Source organism: Impatiens glandulifera, chromosome 3 (assembly GCF_907164915.1).
Source record: "Impatiens glandulifera chromosome 3, dImpGla2.1, whole genome shotgun sequence".
NCBI lineage: Eukaryota > Viridiplantae > Streptophyta > Magnoliopsida > Ericales > Balsaminaceae > Impatiens > Impatiens glandulifera.
Window position 1 is genome coordinate 7026140 of NC_061864.1, and position 12504 is coordinate 7038643.

The window sequence follows — 12504 nt, forward strand, 5'->3', positions numbered from 1 at the left end:
CATCAACAACAACTCAAATGCCACTAATAATTCGAGCATGATCTACTACTAAGTAAGCCATTAATATCAAAAGAAGCTCCGAACACATTAAAGTGAAGATGAATAGACAAGTAACCATATATGCTATACAGATGAGATAAAACAAGGACAGCAACATAACCATAACATATACACACAAAATCCCACTATTTAATCAACTAAAAAAAATGCAACTCTGAAAAAAGTTTCAACCGAAAACGAGCTATGGCAACAATATTATGAATTTCGACACCTCTAGGCATTATCAAATAATATCATATATTTATTTTGTTGACATATTTTAAATAGTTAATAAATATTATTTATTTTAATTTTAATATTATTGTTTAACAACAAACTAATTATATTACTTTAAAAATATATATACTATTAAATTTAATATTAATAAAAAAAATTAAAACTAAAACTAAAATTAAATTTAAAAATCAAACAATGAAAAATAATTTATGATCCGTTTGATTGAGTTCGGGTATAATAAGTTGAAAGAAACTTACCCTAAATTAAAAATAAAATATATATAATTAATTAATTTAACTTTTTAAATTAGTGAAGTATACTTTGGATAGTTATTTATTAGTAATAAAAATATATACTATTTAATTTAAATAACAATAAGAGAATTACCACAAAGTTTTAACCAATTATTCTATTAAAAATCCAAATTACCTAAAATTTTCATCTAACATTTTAGTCTTAAATCTAATAAAAATCATAAATAATTCAACATCAAACATGTATCTTTTAAAGTTTGTTTTCTATTGATTTATATTATTTTATTTTTTTTAAAAAAGAGTGATCAATAAAAAAAAATGGATTTTTTTTGTAAGATGGATCATTATATTTAATTAATTTATAATTATTAAAAGTAAAACAGAATTACTAAAATGCATAATATTGTTATTATGAATAAAGCTCTGATACTCCACGTAATCCTCTATAGGAGAAACATTATTTTTTAAGAATGAAAAATAAATAAAATATTATTTAATTAGATTTTGAATTATCAAACATTTGTGATCTAACAAGTTAGGTACAAGAGAAAGGGGTAGTTGAAAGAGGTGGTACATAACGAATCCACGTGGGTGGGTTTGTAGGTCTTTCAATGCTATTATTATATAATATAATACTTGTTTGGAAATATTTACCTTCTCTTTTATTAGTTTTTTTTTTTCTATTTTCTTAAAAATTGTTCATATATAATCAAAATTATAAAATAACACAAAAATGATAAAATAAAATAAATTACAAACATAAAAATAAGATAAAAAAAACATAAAGAGTAACCAATCGTTTTATACCCTTTGATTATAAAATCGTCTCAACAAAACAACACAAATGATTATTCTTACCCTTTGATTTTCTTGTATTATGTGATATTGGATTATTTTGTTTTTCAAAAGAATTCATTATTATATTAAATGTAAGGTAAAATTACTCCATTAATTCATTAAAATATTTATTCTTTTTTTTTTTATAAAATTTAAAATTTTAATAATTTATTTTTCCATAAATAAAATTTAAATTAATAATATTGATTTTTTTCTAATAAAAAAAGATGAAAATTCTTTGTAAAACGGTGAATCACGAGTACACCTAACTCCGTCTGTCTTCATCATCATCATCTTCTTCATCTTCCTTCTTCTTCTTCTACTGATCAAACTCTGCGTGGTAGCTGAAATAAGCAATCTTTTATCAAATTACTTACTTGGGTGGGTACCATTTATATACACTCCCACCCCTCTTCCCATTTCATATCTACTTTCATCTCTCAGCTTCATCTCATCTGCATCATCATCATCATCATCATCTGCAAGTAAGTTCTCTCATAACAAGATTATATCATTGCATTTAGGTTATAGCCTGATGATAAATTGATCATGTTCATACATACAGTGGCTACGGAATTGGTGATGGTGGATGGGATTCCTTTCGCTTCTCAGCTCACCACAGAAAACCACCCACTTTCTTTACTCGGACACGGTAACCCACCACTTATCAAACATTAGTTTAATTTCTTTCTTTAATTTCTTTCTTGCTTATGTTCATTTTGAATAATATATATATATATAACAGGAATAACAGACATTGAGATACACTTTCTCCAAATTAAGTTCACTGCCATTGGAGTATACCTTGACCCTGAACAAGTTGTGCAACACTTGCAGAAATGGAAGGGTAAAACAGGAAAAGAGCTAGCAGAAGATGATGATTTCTTTGAAGCCCTCGTTTCTGGTTAGAAGACCCTTCAATCATTAGATGATATAAACAAAAAATAAGTCTACAAAAATTCTTTTATTTATTTGATATAATAAAATGAAATGCAATGCAATGCAATGCAGCACCGGTGGAGAAATTATTGCGGGTGGTGGTGATTAAGGAGATAAAGGGATCACAGTATGGTGTTCAGCTGGAGAGTGCAGTAAGGGACCGTTTGGCTGCAGATGATAAGTATGAAGAAGAAGAGGAAGAAGCCTTGGAGAAAGTTGTTGAGTTCTTTCAGTCCAAGTACATGAAGAAAGACTCTGTCATCTCTTTTCACTTCACTACTTCTCCTTCCATTGCAGCAGCAGCAGAGGTGACTTTTTGACTAAAGATCCCATTTTTTTAATTAGTAATAGCAGATTCTTGTATGTTTGTTTGTTTGTTTGTTTGATCATAAAATATTGAAATGAAATTGCAGATTTCGTTTACATCAGAGGGGAAAGAGGAATCAAAGATTAAAGTGGAGAATGGAAATGTTGTGGAGACGATCAAGAAATGGTATCTGGGTGGGACTAGAGGTGTTTCTCAGACACTCATCTCTTCCTTGGCCAACACCCTCTCTGCTCACCTTTCCAAATGATCTTTCTTTCTAGACTTTCTCTTCTTAAGTAAATCATTTGTATTTTCATCTAAATGTCACTTGTGTTTCAAAACTTTGGGATTTTAAGGTGTCCTTTTCTATGATCTATGAGACTATGATACAAATGACAAATAAAGTTATTGGAGTTTTTGACATAGCTATGTATGTTTGGTTTGGTTTGGTTTGGTACTTGTTCCGAATTGAAATACACAGAAAGACAAACCCTAACTATCACAAATGCATTGCATATGAATCCATTATTATGCACAACATCAAGATGTCCTAATAACTCTTGTCCTTTTGCCTGTTCAATTAATGATACAGATAAAACCAATGCATATGATTCCAAAACCTCCATCAATCCAAACATATGATTTATGTCGGCAGAGGGACAAAAGTCTGTCCATTGAATGATATGGTCTTAATCCATATATATAAACCCTAATTATAATCAAATTATCCAATTATGAATGAATTAAAGTGAGAGCAACTATAATAATATCTCTTGATCTTGATCTTGATTCGATTCAGTCACAGATTGATAAAATATGGGATACCCATTTATTTGTTTCATGCTCATTGTGATCCCTATGTACAAAGCTAATATATATATATATAATAAACAAGTGCTAATAGAACAACAAAAAGGTCTAATTCCATACAATACAATACATACATATAATATTTGTGTATGTTTTGAATTTAATCAATTTCATCACCGGCGGCGGATGCATCACCTTGCCCGGCCGACAGATTTACCGGCAACAGCAACGACTGACGACAAGTGGGACACGAGGCATGAGAAGTCAGCCATACATCAATACACCTCATATGAAATCCATGGTGACATATTGGCAAAACCCTAACTTTCTCGCCCTCGGCAAACTCGCTCAGGCAAATCGGACACTCGGTCGCCGGAATATAAGCCCCCGAGGCACCGTAGACGGCAACTGGAATCTGCTGCAGCTCACTTTTCTTCAGCCCTTTTGATGCCAGCCGCTCGTTTTGGGGATTCAAATTGAACCTCCTGCTGCATCTTAAAGCGCACCGGACTATCGCATTTAGCCCTAAAGCACCGATTAGTGCACAGAGGAGAGCTGCTAAGATGATGACCATGTTTGTGTCGAAATTTGCCTCGCGACTGGTCGGAGAATCTCTAGTTCTGCTACCGTCTGTCACTGTCAGAGGTGGTCCGGGCGGTGCCCTCGTGTCAAGGAGGAGACGGCGAGCATGTTGGTGAAGAAGAAGAAGACCCATACTTGAAAAATCTTTCTTTTCAGAACTGCTTAAATCGTTAGTGGGTTTGTTGGGTTCTTGATTGATGCTGCCTTTATCTATACTATCAGAGATAAACCAAAAAAAGTCAGCTTGTAATTACACAATCATGGAGGACATCTCACGGCTCCAAGGTAATTGAAGATCGAATCGGACCACAAATGAGGCTGAAAGTAGACCACAGTTCATGTCACCTGAAAAGAAGATGAACCTTCTTCTTCTTCCTTCTAGTATGTTGAGGATTTTAAATTATTGTGATTTGTAGGAGAACTGATAGAGAGAAGATGCAGGTAGATAATGGATAATGGAGATGATTACTTTATGTTTGGTCTGGAGAGTATGGAAATTTCTGAAATGATTCCAAACTAGATAAAGACATCAAGGAAGGAAGGAAGGAAGCCATACTTGTAAAAACAGGGGCCATGGCTGGTAAATTGGTAATTCTTTCAAACTTTAAGAACTTCCTTTTTTTCTCTTTTATTTTCACAGAAAAACAGAGTACTACTACTAGAAAGGTTTAAATCTTTGTGAATCATATTAATTGTCCGCACATGAAGCTATATGTAAATACTGAAGTAGTTTTAATGTGTAGTTCCCAACTGCCACTATCTATCTACCTTGTTTTAGTGGAAGTGGTTGCAGTTAATTTTCTCAACTACAACAACTTATGAATAAGAAATTGACCAATTGTTTGATTCCGATAACCCTCAAAGCCACACTTAAATTTCAGTTTAATGTTAGGTTTTGATCTCTTTAATACATTTTAGATTTCTTTTCCTGCTCTATGTTGGGTTGGCCGGTTTGGGGGAGGCCGGAGGCGAATAGCAACTTTTGTTGAAATAGTATAATTTGGATACGCAGGTTTGTGGATGCATCATGTTTAGTTTAGTGTTTTGCATATAGATGATGAAGAACAACCAAACAGGAATGTGGGTAGTTAGTTTAACTATATAGCCACTAGAATACCCAAATGGATAAATATAATTGTTGAAGAAAATGCATGGTGGGTGATTCAGATCAAGTCAAAATCAACTCTTGCGTATGTATGAATGTAATGACTAATCATAGTGGACAAGTGGTTTGATTAAATTGGCTGATGTTTATACGTGACAGGGATTTAATAGACATATGTGGAAATTTCTTTAAATTTTGGGAGTAAATAAAATAAAGACTCATGTGGTCTGTCTGTAACTGGCAATGAGGGGATTGGATTGGTCACATGGGCATTCTGTGGTTTTAGACAATTGCTTCCAGTGGCAACTCCGAAACACTGATTGGTCCACGCTTGTCTTCACTGAGATGGACACTTGTTAATTTCCTGGCTGGTCCCAAGCTCAATCTATGGATACAGGTACTAGTACTACTTAATGTCCTCAACAACTTATGTTGAAAGTTCTAGCAAAAGATGAGTAATATGAAGCAGCAATTCACTTCTTAAAATGGAAGTTTGTGTGTAAATATATGGTTACTTTTTTGTTAGGTGATTGAGAAGAATCCAGAAAAAGGTTTTGAACTTTTGCTTTAGATGTCTCCAGGCTTTAGAAAAGACACAAAACATTCCAAAATGTTATTAGAAATGTACAAATTATCATTTGAAACATGGGTTTTGAGTTGGGAAAATAATGATTTGACAATAATATTGATGATTTGAGGATTGATTTGAGTTAATTACTTCATGTGTATATATATTAGGAGCTTGTTTGATGCAGATTTTATTTATTTAAATTAAACCGATTTTTGGAAGAAAAAAACTTGTTTGATAGAAAAGTCAGTGGGATTATTTGGGTTAAATTAACTAACATGTTTTTTTGTATTTACTATTTAATATGTTATAAGAAATAAAGTAATTGTATTTTGGTTGATAACTGGAATGAGATCCAAATAATCCATCAAACAATCCTTGAAGTTGAGAAAATAGTGATTTATCAATGATTACAAAAGGAGACTACTTTGTGCAAGAAGACAAATGTTTTAAATGTCTAGATTCTAAGACCTTATTTGATCTTGGATTATTTGGATAACCAGTAAGTTAATTCAAAATAACCTTGCTAAGGGATGTTTTGGTAAAAAGATATTGAGGTATTTTGGTTGATGATACAAATGATAAGAGGATTGATGATGGGATAGTGGGATATTTGAAATTAAATTCTGATAGCCCATATTAATTTTGAACTATTTTGTACATTTTCAAAGGATGATTTAAATCTTCAATCTAAATTTAGGAGCCTTTTTTTGGTCATATTTCCTAGATGAATGTATACAATTTTGGACTTTGCAAATGTACCTTATCCGCGACACATGCAAATCAACGAACTAAGTCGTCGGCTCTCCATATCCGGATCTCTCTTGGGCCTTTTTAGATGAGTGTTACAACAGGACAGGACTATCCCTTGGATGTATTTGCGATTATCTAATCACTAATCAGGTCATGGGGATTGGGGGCTCGAATCATACAGAATTTGAATATTGTGGTAAGCAGCTGGATAGGTCTTGACCCATAAAAAATGGTTATTGTCAATTGGAGTGGTGCTATGGCCATTGTACTCCATTTTAACTTGTAATTTTCTTCTTCATTTTCCTGGTACTTGTTCATCTTTGTTTCTTAGATTCATAGAAATGAAGCAAATTCTTTTGAGAAGTGGATATTGTTTTATTCTCAAACAATCTGTTAAGAAACCCTTTCACGTTTTGCTACATCATAAAAAAACCATTGGAGTTGTGTCAATATTCTAATCAAAGGTTGGAAAGCGGCCAAAAAAAGAAAAAGGAAAGAGCCGCTTAGTATTGGGGGGTCCCCCAGAAGAAACAGGTAACATGTCACCTTAAATAGACAGACAGAGGAAGGGGGCCGGCGGCCCTATCTATCAAATCAAGTGTAATCTTCCTGGTTGAGACTCGACTCTTGATCAGACAGACATTGCACATGCATACTGACCCTCCATGTCTGCCTCATACTTGTACTGCTAGGCCCCGTCATTTAGAGTCGCCCTTGTCTCATCTACTACATTTATTTGTTCACATTGTTCGAAGACTCGAACTCATAACCATGATAACATATATTTTTGTGTTATACCACTAAATTATTATGAGTCTTTCATTAACGTAGAAATATTAAGTTTAAGTTGGGTACATTCTCTTTTTAGACCTGAACATCAACAATAATGTAACACTTCCTTTTAAACATGCCATGGGTTAGGAATTAGCTAAGGTAGGATGACACTTTGGATTATTGCATTTTCTAATGGGTAGGGTCACAACATCTTCAATATCATAATTGCTTCTCTCTTTATTAGTTTTGTGGATGTGGATTGAAGTCCTATCAGCCAACATGTGTGTACTTTCCTTGTTTCTCATTCATCATGGCCATGGCCATGGCCATTACATTGAATTTGCAGCTTACAAACAAACAAACCAAAACATACATTCACATTAATTAATGTTTGATCCTCTTAACCATATTATATTCTTATCTTTCTCTATGATCCAAAAACATCTTATAGAATCCATTTTTTGTTGCATTTTTTTCATATTGTGATCAATATGAAGATTTCAAGTGTCCATTTGCTTGCCATGTTTTTGCTGCGTTCTAACACCGCCCATTGCATCGATTAATTTTCTCGATTTTTCACACATAACATGTTAAATTAAAAGAAAATGGGTATGGATCTCGTATTTAATTCACCAACTACCATTGAAAATGGCATGAGTTTACTACTACCACAAAAACGTAACATTTTTTGCTTCGTAACATTTATGTACCAAACAAACATTGAAATTTATTATTTATGTTTGGTGGACCGAGCGCGGTGTCCGGGACTGCCATGTGCGGCTAACATGGTAGGGTAAGGCCTTTCTACAATTAATTATTAATTTATTAACATCTATTAATTAATTATTGTTATGCTTGTCTTTAATGTTGTATAGTCTAACAATTGTACATACAAATCTTCCATAATCCATTCTCTCCATTTTTTATGTGTAATTTGTTGCTTCATATGTCATTTTTTTCACATTTTTAACTTTAAAAATTAATAATAGTAACATCATGTATGACATGTATAATTTAATCATTTGAAGTCTAGTAAATAGTGCAGAATGCTTTTATCATTGAATGAGATCATGTACTTATATATTTTCATTGTTTTATGTATTTTTATAATAATCAATTTAATGTAACTTAAAATATAAGTGTATATAAAATAAATAATTCCCAAGGCCTTGATGAGTGATGACCTTTGAAAAGTTTATGAGCCTTTTAAAATTATTATAAGTGTCATTCATCCAGAATTTCTGACATTTAAAAAAGATTTTTATTAAGAGCATTTATGATGGCATTTATTAATGGCTTTCAAATTATGCAAACTATTTTATAATAACTGTGTTTGAAATAAATCATTATTCAACTCAAAAGAGCTAAAAAAAAAAATAAAAAAAAATAAAAACTCAAACTCAGAGTCTAAATGATTATAGTTAACAATTAAAATATTTAAAAGAAGAATAATTAAAAAGTTATTTCCTGTTAAAAAAATAAGTAAAAAATTATAAAATATATTATCTAGACATGAGGAGTATTTAATATTCATTTTTATTACACCGCCACTGACCAACTAAAACCACATAATAAATTTAAGGGTTCAAATTAAATTATTGTTTTATAGTCCAAAAAGTCATTGGCCAAAGATAAACTAAAATAATTAATTAATTAAACTTTTGAAAAAGTGATTATGAAGTTTTTGGTTTTGTCTCGATTAAATTATTCAATTAATCTCAAATCATCAAACACAATTATTATTATTTTTTTCTTTTAACATTTGAAGAAGGAAATTAAATTTGAGATCTTGAAAATAAACAAACTCAATATTAATAAATAAATAAATAAATAAATAAAAGGATATTATACATTCTAAGTGAGAATTAATTCATTGTATTTTATTTTTAGTAATTATTTTTTGTCATTTGAATTATCTTAGTGCGTTGAAGCAAATCTACTTTACTAATATTTTTTAATTTTGGTTCTCAATTATTACTTTATCAAATAATTCAAATGTCATTTTCTATTTAATATTTATCTCAATATAAATATTATAAATATCAAAATTATGCACATTCAAATTTATAATTCATTTATCTACTAACTACAAATAATTTAATTTAAATAACCCTAAGACAAACAACCCTAATTAATTATGAAATTAGTCGGTCACTCTTATCCTCACATCTTAATTTATTAAGTGTTAATTTGTTTTTAAAGGATAATTTATTAGCGTTGTCCACACAAAGTACATATTTTTAGTATATAATTTTTAAAATATTTTATAAGTAAAAAATAATTGTTATGGGCTACGTTAGGATCGAGATCAACGATAAAAATTGGGGTCTGTTTACGTTGAATGCTTATACACACTTCGTTTGATATTAACTCTCTTAGAAGTTAATATCGGTTTCTATTTACACAAGTCGTCACAAACTCTTGAACCGAGTTCAAGTGTTGAAGTGTTTGTTTTCGACTTGATGCAATACAGAAGGATGAGATAGTGCGAAAAGAACACAAGACACAAGAGATATTTATGGATGTTCGGAGTAACTCTCCTACGTCACTCATTCTTCTCGACTTCGAGAAGGATATTAACCTTGAGAAAAATATTCACTAGAAGACTTTGTTTTGAATACAACGCTTATACAAACCAGTCGGAAAACCGGGACTTAGACACTGTCTATTTCTGAACTCCTAGTACACAACACTTGTTGAATAGATAATATTTATTTAACTTACAAACAATCACACAAATGTAAAGATTAATACAATTCTTGGTATGAGTTGCCTCTCACAGAAAACGCTAAGGCAATAGCTTGAATATGTATTTGTAGAGAGTCTAATTAACAAGAAAGCCTAGAACTTCAAGTGGCTTATCTGTTTTTCCTTTAATCTTTTTTATATATTCAAAGCACAACAACAATCATATTTGCTTTAGAAAACATCAGTCCTAACTTGATTGATTAGATACGTCTCATTAAATGCAATACCGGATATGCCCTTGCAAACTATCGGACTTGCCTACGTGGCAATTTCAGTATTTTCTCAACCGGATGCGCAACTTCCCTGAAATAATAAACAGGCAGGAGTACTAACCACTGAACTATAACACCTAGTTGTTATCTTTAAAATTATTAATATACTTGATATGACTTAACAAATATATATATATATATATATATATATATATATATATATATATATATATATATAATTGAACTTATAATTATTATATTATTCATTGTGATCAAAACCATTTCGTAAATTATGATCTAACAATTTTTCCCTTTTTATTTTTTTTAATTAAATATTTAAAACTTAATAATTTTATAATCGTTGACTAATTATCCTAAGTTAATTAGTTACTTTAATCTAACATGCTTAAACATAACATAAATTATTTTTATTAAATAAAATTTGAACTTTGTAAACATATCTAAGATTATCGTTTATTTAAAACATTAAATTTTATTTATTAACTAATTTGTGACATCCATTGATGAAAATATATTTAGATTAAACAAATGAAATTGTTTTTTCACTTTCGCAATTTTCCTTTCAACTCACATACATTCGCAATTTTGATCCCTACCAATTGTTGCGACCTACAATTTCATTTTCAACTCTACGACTGAACTATCAACCTCCCCAAATAATTGGTTATAGTCAAAGTAGTGAGAAGTTAACAAATTAGGGTTAAGTTGTTCGGAGTTAAAAATAAAATCGTTAGGTCGCGACAATTTGCATGTCATGTAATCGTGAATGTAATTATGGGGATAATACCAATTTCATTTTTATAATCTAAATATCTTTACATTTACTGGTTTTTGTGAGAATTTGCTTTTAAAAAAATATAGTAACAAAGTGAATATATTTTCCGGAGGGCATATACACAAGTCTGTAAAAAATAGAAAATCCACTAACTATAATATAAGTTATTTTATTTAAAATGTTAAAATTTTAATTCTCACTAAAAATATATATATATATAATTTTTATTTAAAAAAAAGCTAGAGTATTATAGTAACCTCCTCCAATAATAATAAACATTTGTCAAAAAAGTCATACTAGTATTTTTATTTTAAAATATTTTATCAAACAACAATATATATATATATATATATATATATATATGAATCCCTAACCAAACTTATCAATAAAAAAAATGTTTTGACTTCATAATAATTATTAATATTATATAGGACCTTAAATAAATAATAATGCGATTACCTATATATTATTAATTTTCTATTAAAAAATGTTCTAAAGTACGTACCTTTTTATTAATGAGTTGGAAATTAGAATAAATTAAATATGAGGGGTTTAATTTGACAGAATTGTATTGCTGGGCACGTCAAAATTTAAGAGCAGATCTCAATGCACTTTGAGTTAATATATGATTTTAAGTATTAGTTACTAAATAATATATATCAATTTCTCCAAACATGGTCATTAATTTCATCTGATCATGTTTCCCATGTTAAAATCCATTAATTGTACATACTGTACCACTTTGTTGACCCACATGGCAATTGGCAAAATAAATAAATATACATATTAAAAAAAAAAAGTCAAATTTGGTGAATTTTTTAAATATTAATTAGTAAAATAAATAACAGGGTAAAAGTTAGTACATGACATATTACAATATTAAGTGACAAATATCTTAACTAAAAATTTGAAAGTTTTATGCTCTCATTTAAAGGTGTTATAATTGTGTGAGTTCATATTAACCATTAAAAAAAAAAAAATTGGATAAACAAATACATTCAAAGTTGAGATCATTGTAGTTGTGGATGTTGACTTTTATAATAATATACTTATTTTAAATTACGAGGGTCCTCGAGCGGTAAAAATTGTGTAAAAAATAATTGAGATCTATAAATTAATGTGAGAAGTCCCACTAACTTTTTAAATTAAAAAAAAAGGTCAAAACAATATTATTCTATCCTTTATATATATATATTAGACTTGTTTCTTTTAATTATTTTTTCAATACATATAATCAATATACTAACTTTATTTTTACTAATCTTCAGTTGTTTCTAATTAGGTATCACTCTCATAATATTTAACTTAGTCTTCATACATAAATGTGAATGGTTACGTTAATCAACCTACAAATAAACTCAAGTAAAAAAACACATTTCAAGTTGAGATAATTGTATTTGTGAAGGTTGCTTTGTACAATATTATCTTTTAGTTTTTTTTTCTTTTTTTTTTTCATATAATCAATTGAGAATAATCTGTTTGTTTTATAGACTATTCAATTTGAAGTTGTTTTATGGTTATTTGTCTCTATTATAATAATTAA

General features: G+C 29.7%; 2 protein-coding genes across 4 annotated transcripts; one reads left to right on the forward strand and one right to left on the reverse strand.

The window, feature by feature from the left end:
- Positions 1-1615: 1615 nt before the first annotated feature.
- LOC124930914 (chalcone isomerase-like protein 2) lies at positions 1616-3036 on the forward strand. Of its 3 annotated transcripts, none has more exons than XM_047471282.1 (5): positions 1616-1852; positions 1933-2019; positions 2113-2271; positions 2379-2614; positions 2720-3036. In XM_047471282.1, coding segments are annotated over exons 1-5 (645 nt in total). In that variant the 5' UTR covers positions 1616-1851; the 3' UTR covers positions 2882-3036. The 3 variants fall into 3 exon arrangements, with proteins under 3 accessions (XP_047327238.1, XP_047327239.1, XP_047327240.1); XM_047471283.1 differs by having other exon boundaries at positions 2379-2609; positions 2718-3036; XM_047471284.1 differs by having other exon boundaries at positions 2379-2606; positions 2718-3036.
- A 438-nt stretch (positions 3037-3474) lies between these two features.
- LOC124928609 (RING-H2 finger protein ATL74) lies at positions 3475-4665 on the reverse strand. Its single transcript, XM_047468849.1, has one exon. It carries the CDS (start codon positions 4136-4138, stop codon positions 3584-3586), a length of 555 nt encoding a protein of 184 aa, XP_047324805.1. The 5' UTR covers positions 4139-4665; the 3' UTR covers positions 3475-3583.
- Between the last annotated feature and the right edge of the window lie 7839 nt (positions 4666-12504).

Coding starts and splice junctions, on each gene's coding strand:
- LOC124930914 (XM_047471282.1), top strand. Junction 2,272..2,378: donor CTTTGAAGCCCTCGTTTCTG/GTTAGAAGACCC, acceptor AATGCAATGCAG/CACCGGTGGAGAAATTATTG. Junction 2,615..2,719: donor CCATTGCAGCAGCAGCAGAG/GTGACTTTTTGA, acceptor ATGAAATTGCAG/ATTTCGTTTACATCAGAGGG.
- LOC124928609 (XM_047468849.1), bottom strand. CDS start 4,138: ATGGGTCTTCTTCTTCTTCACCAACATGCTCGCCGTCTCCTCCTTGAC.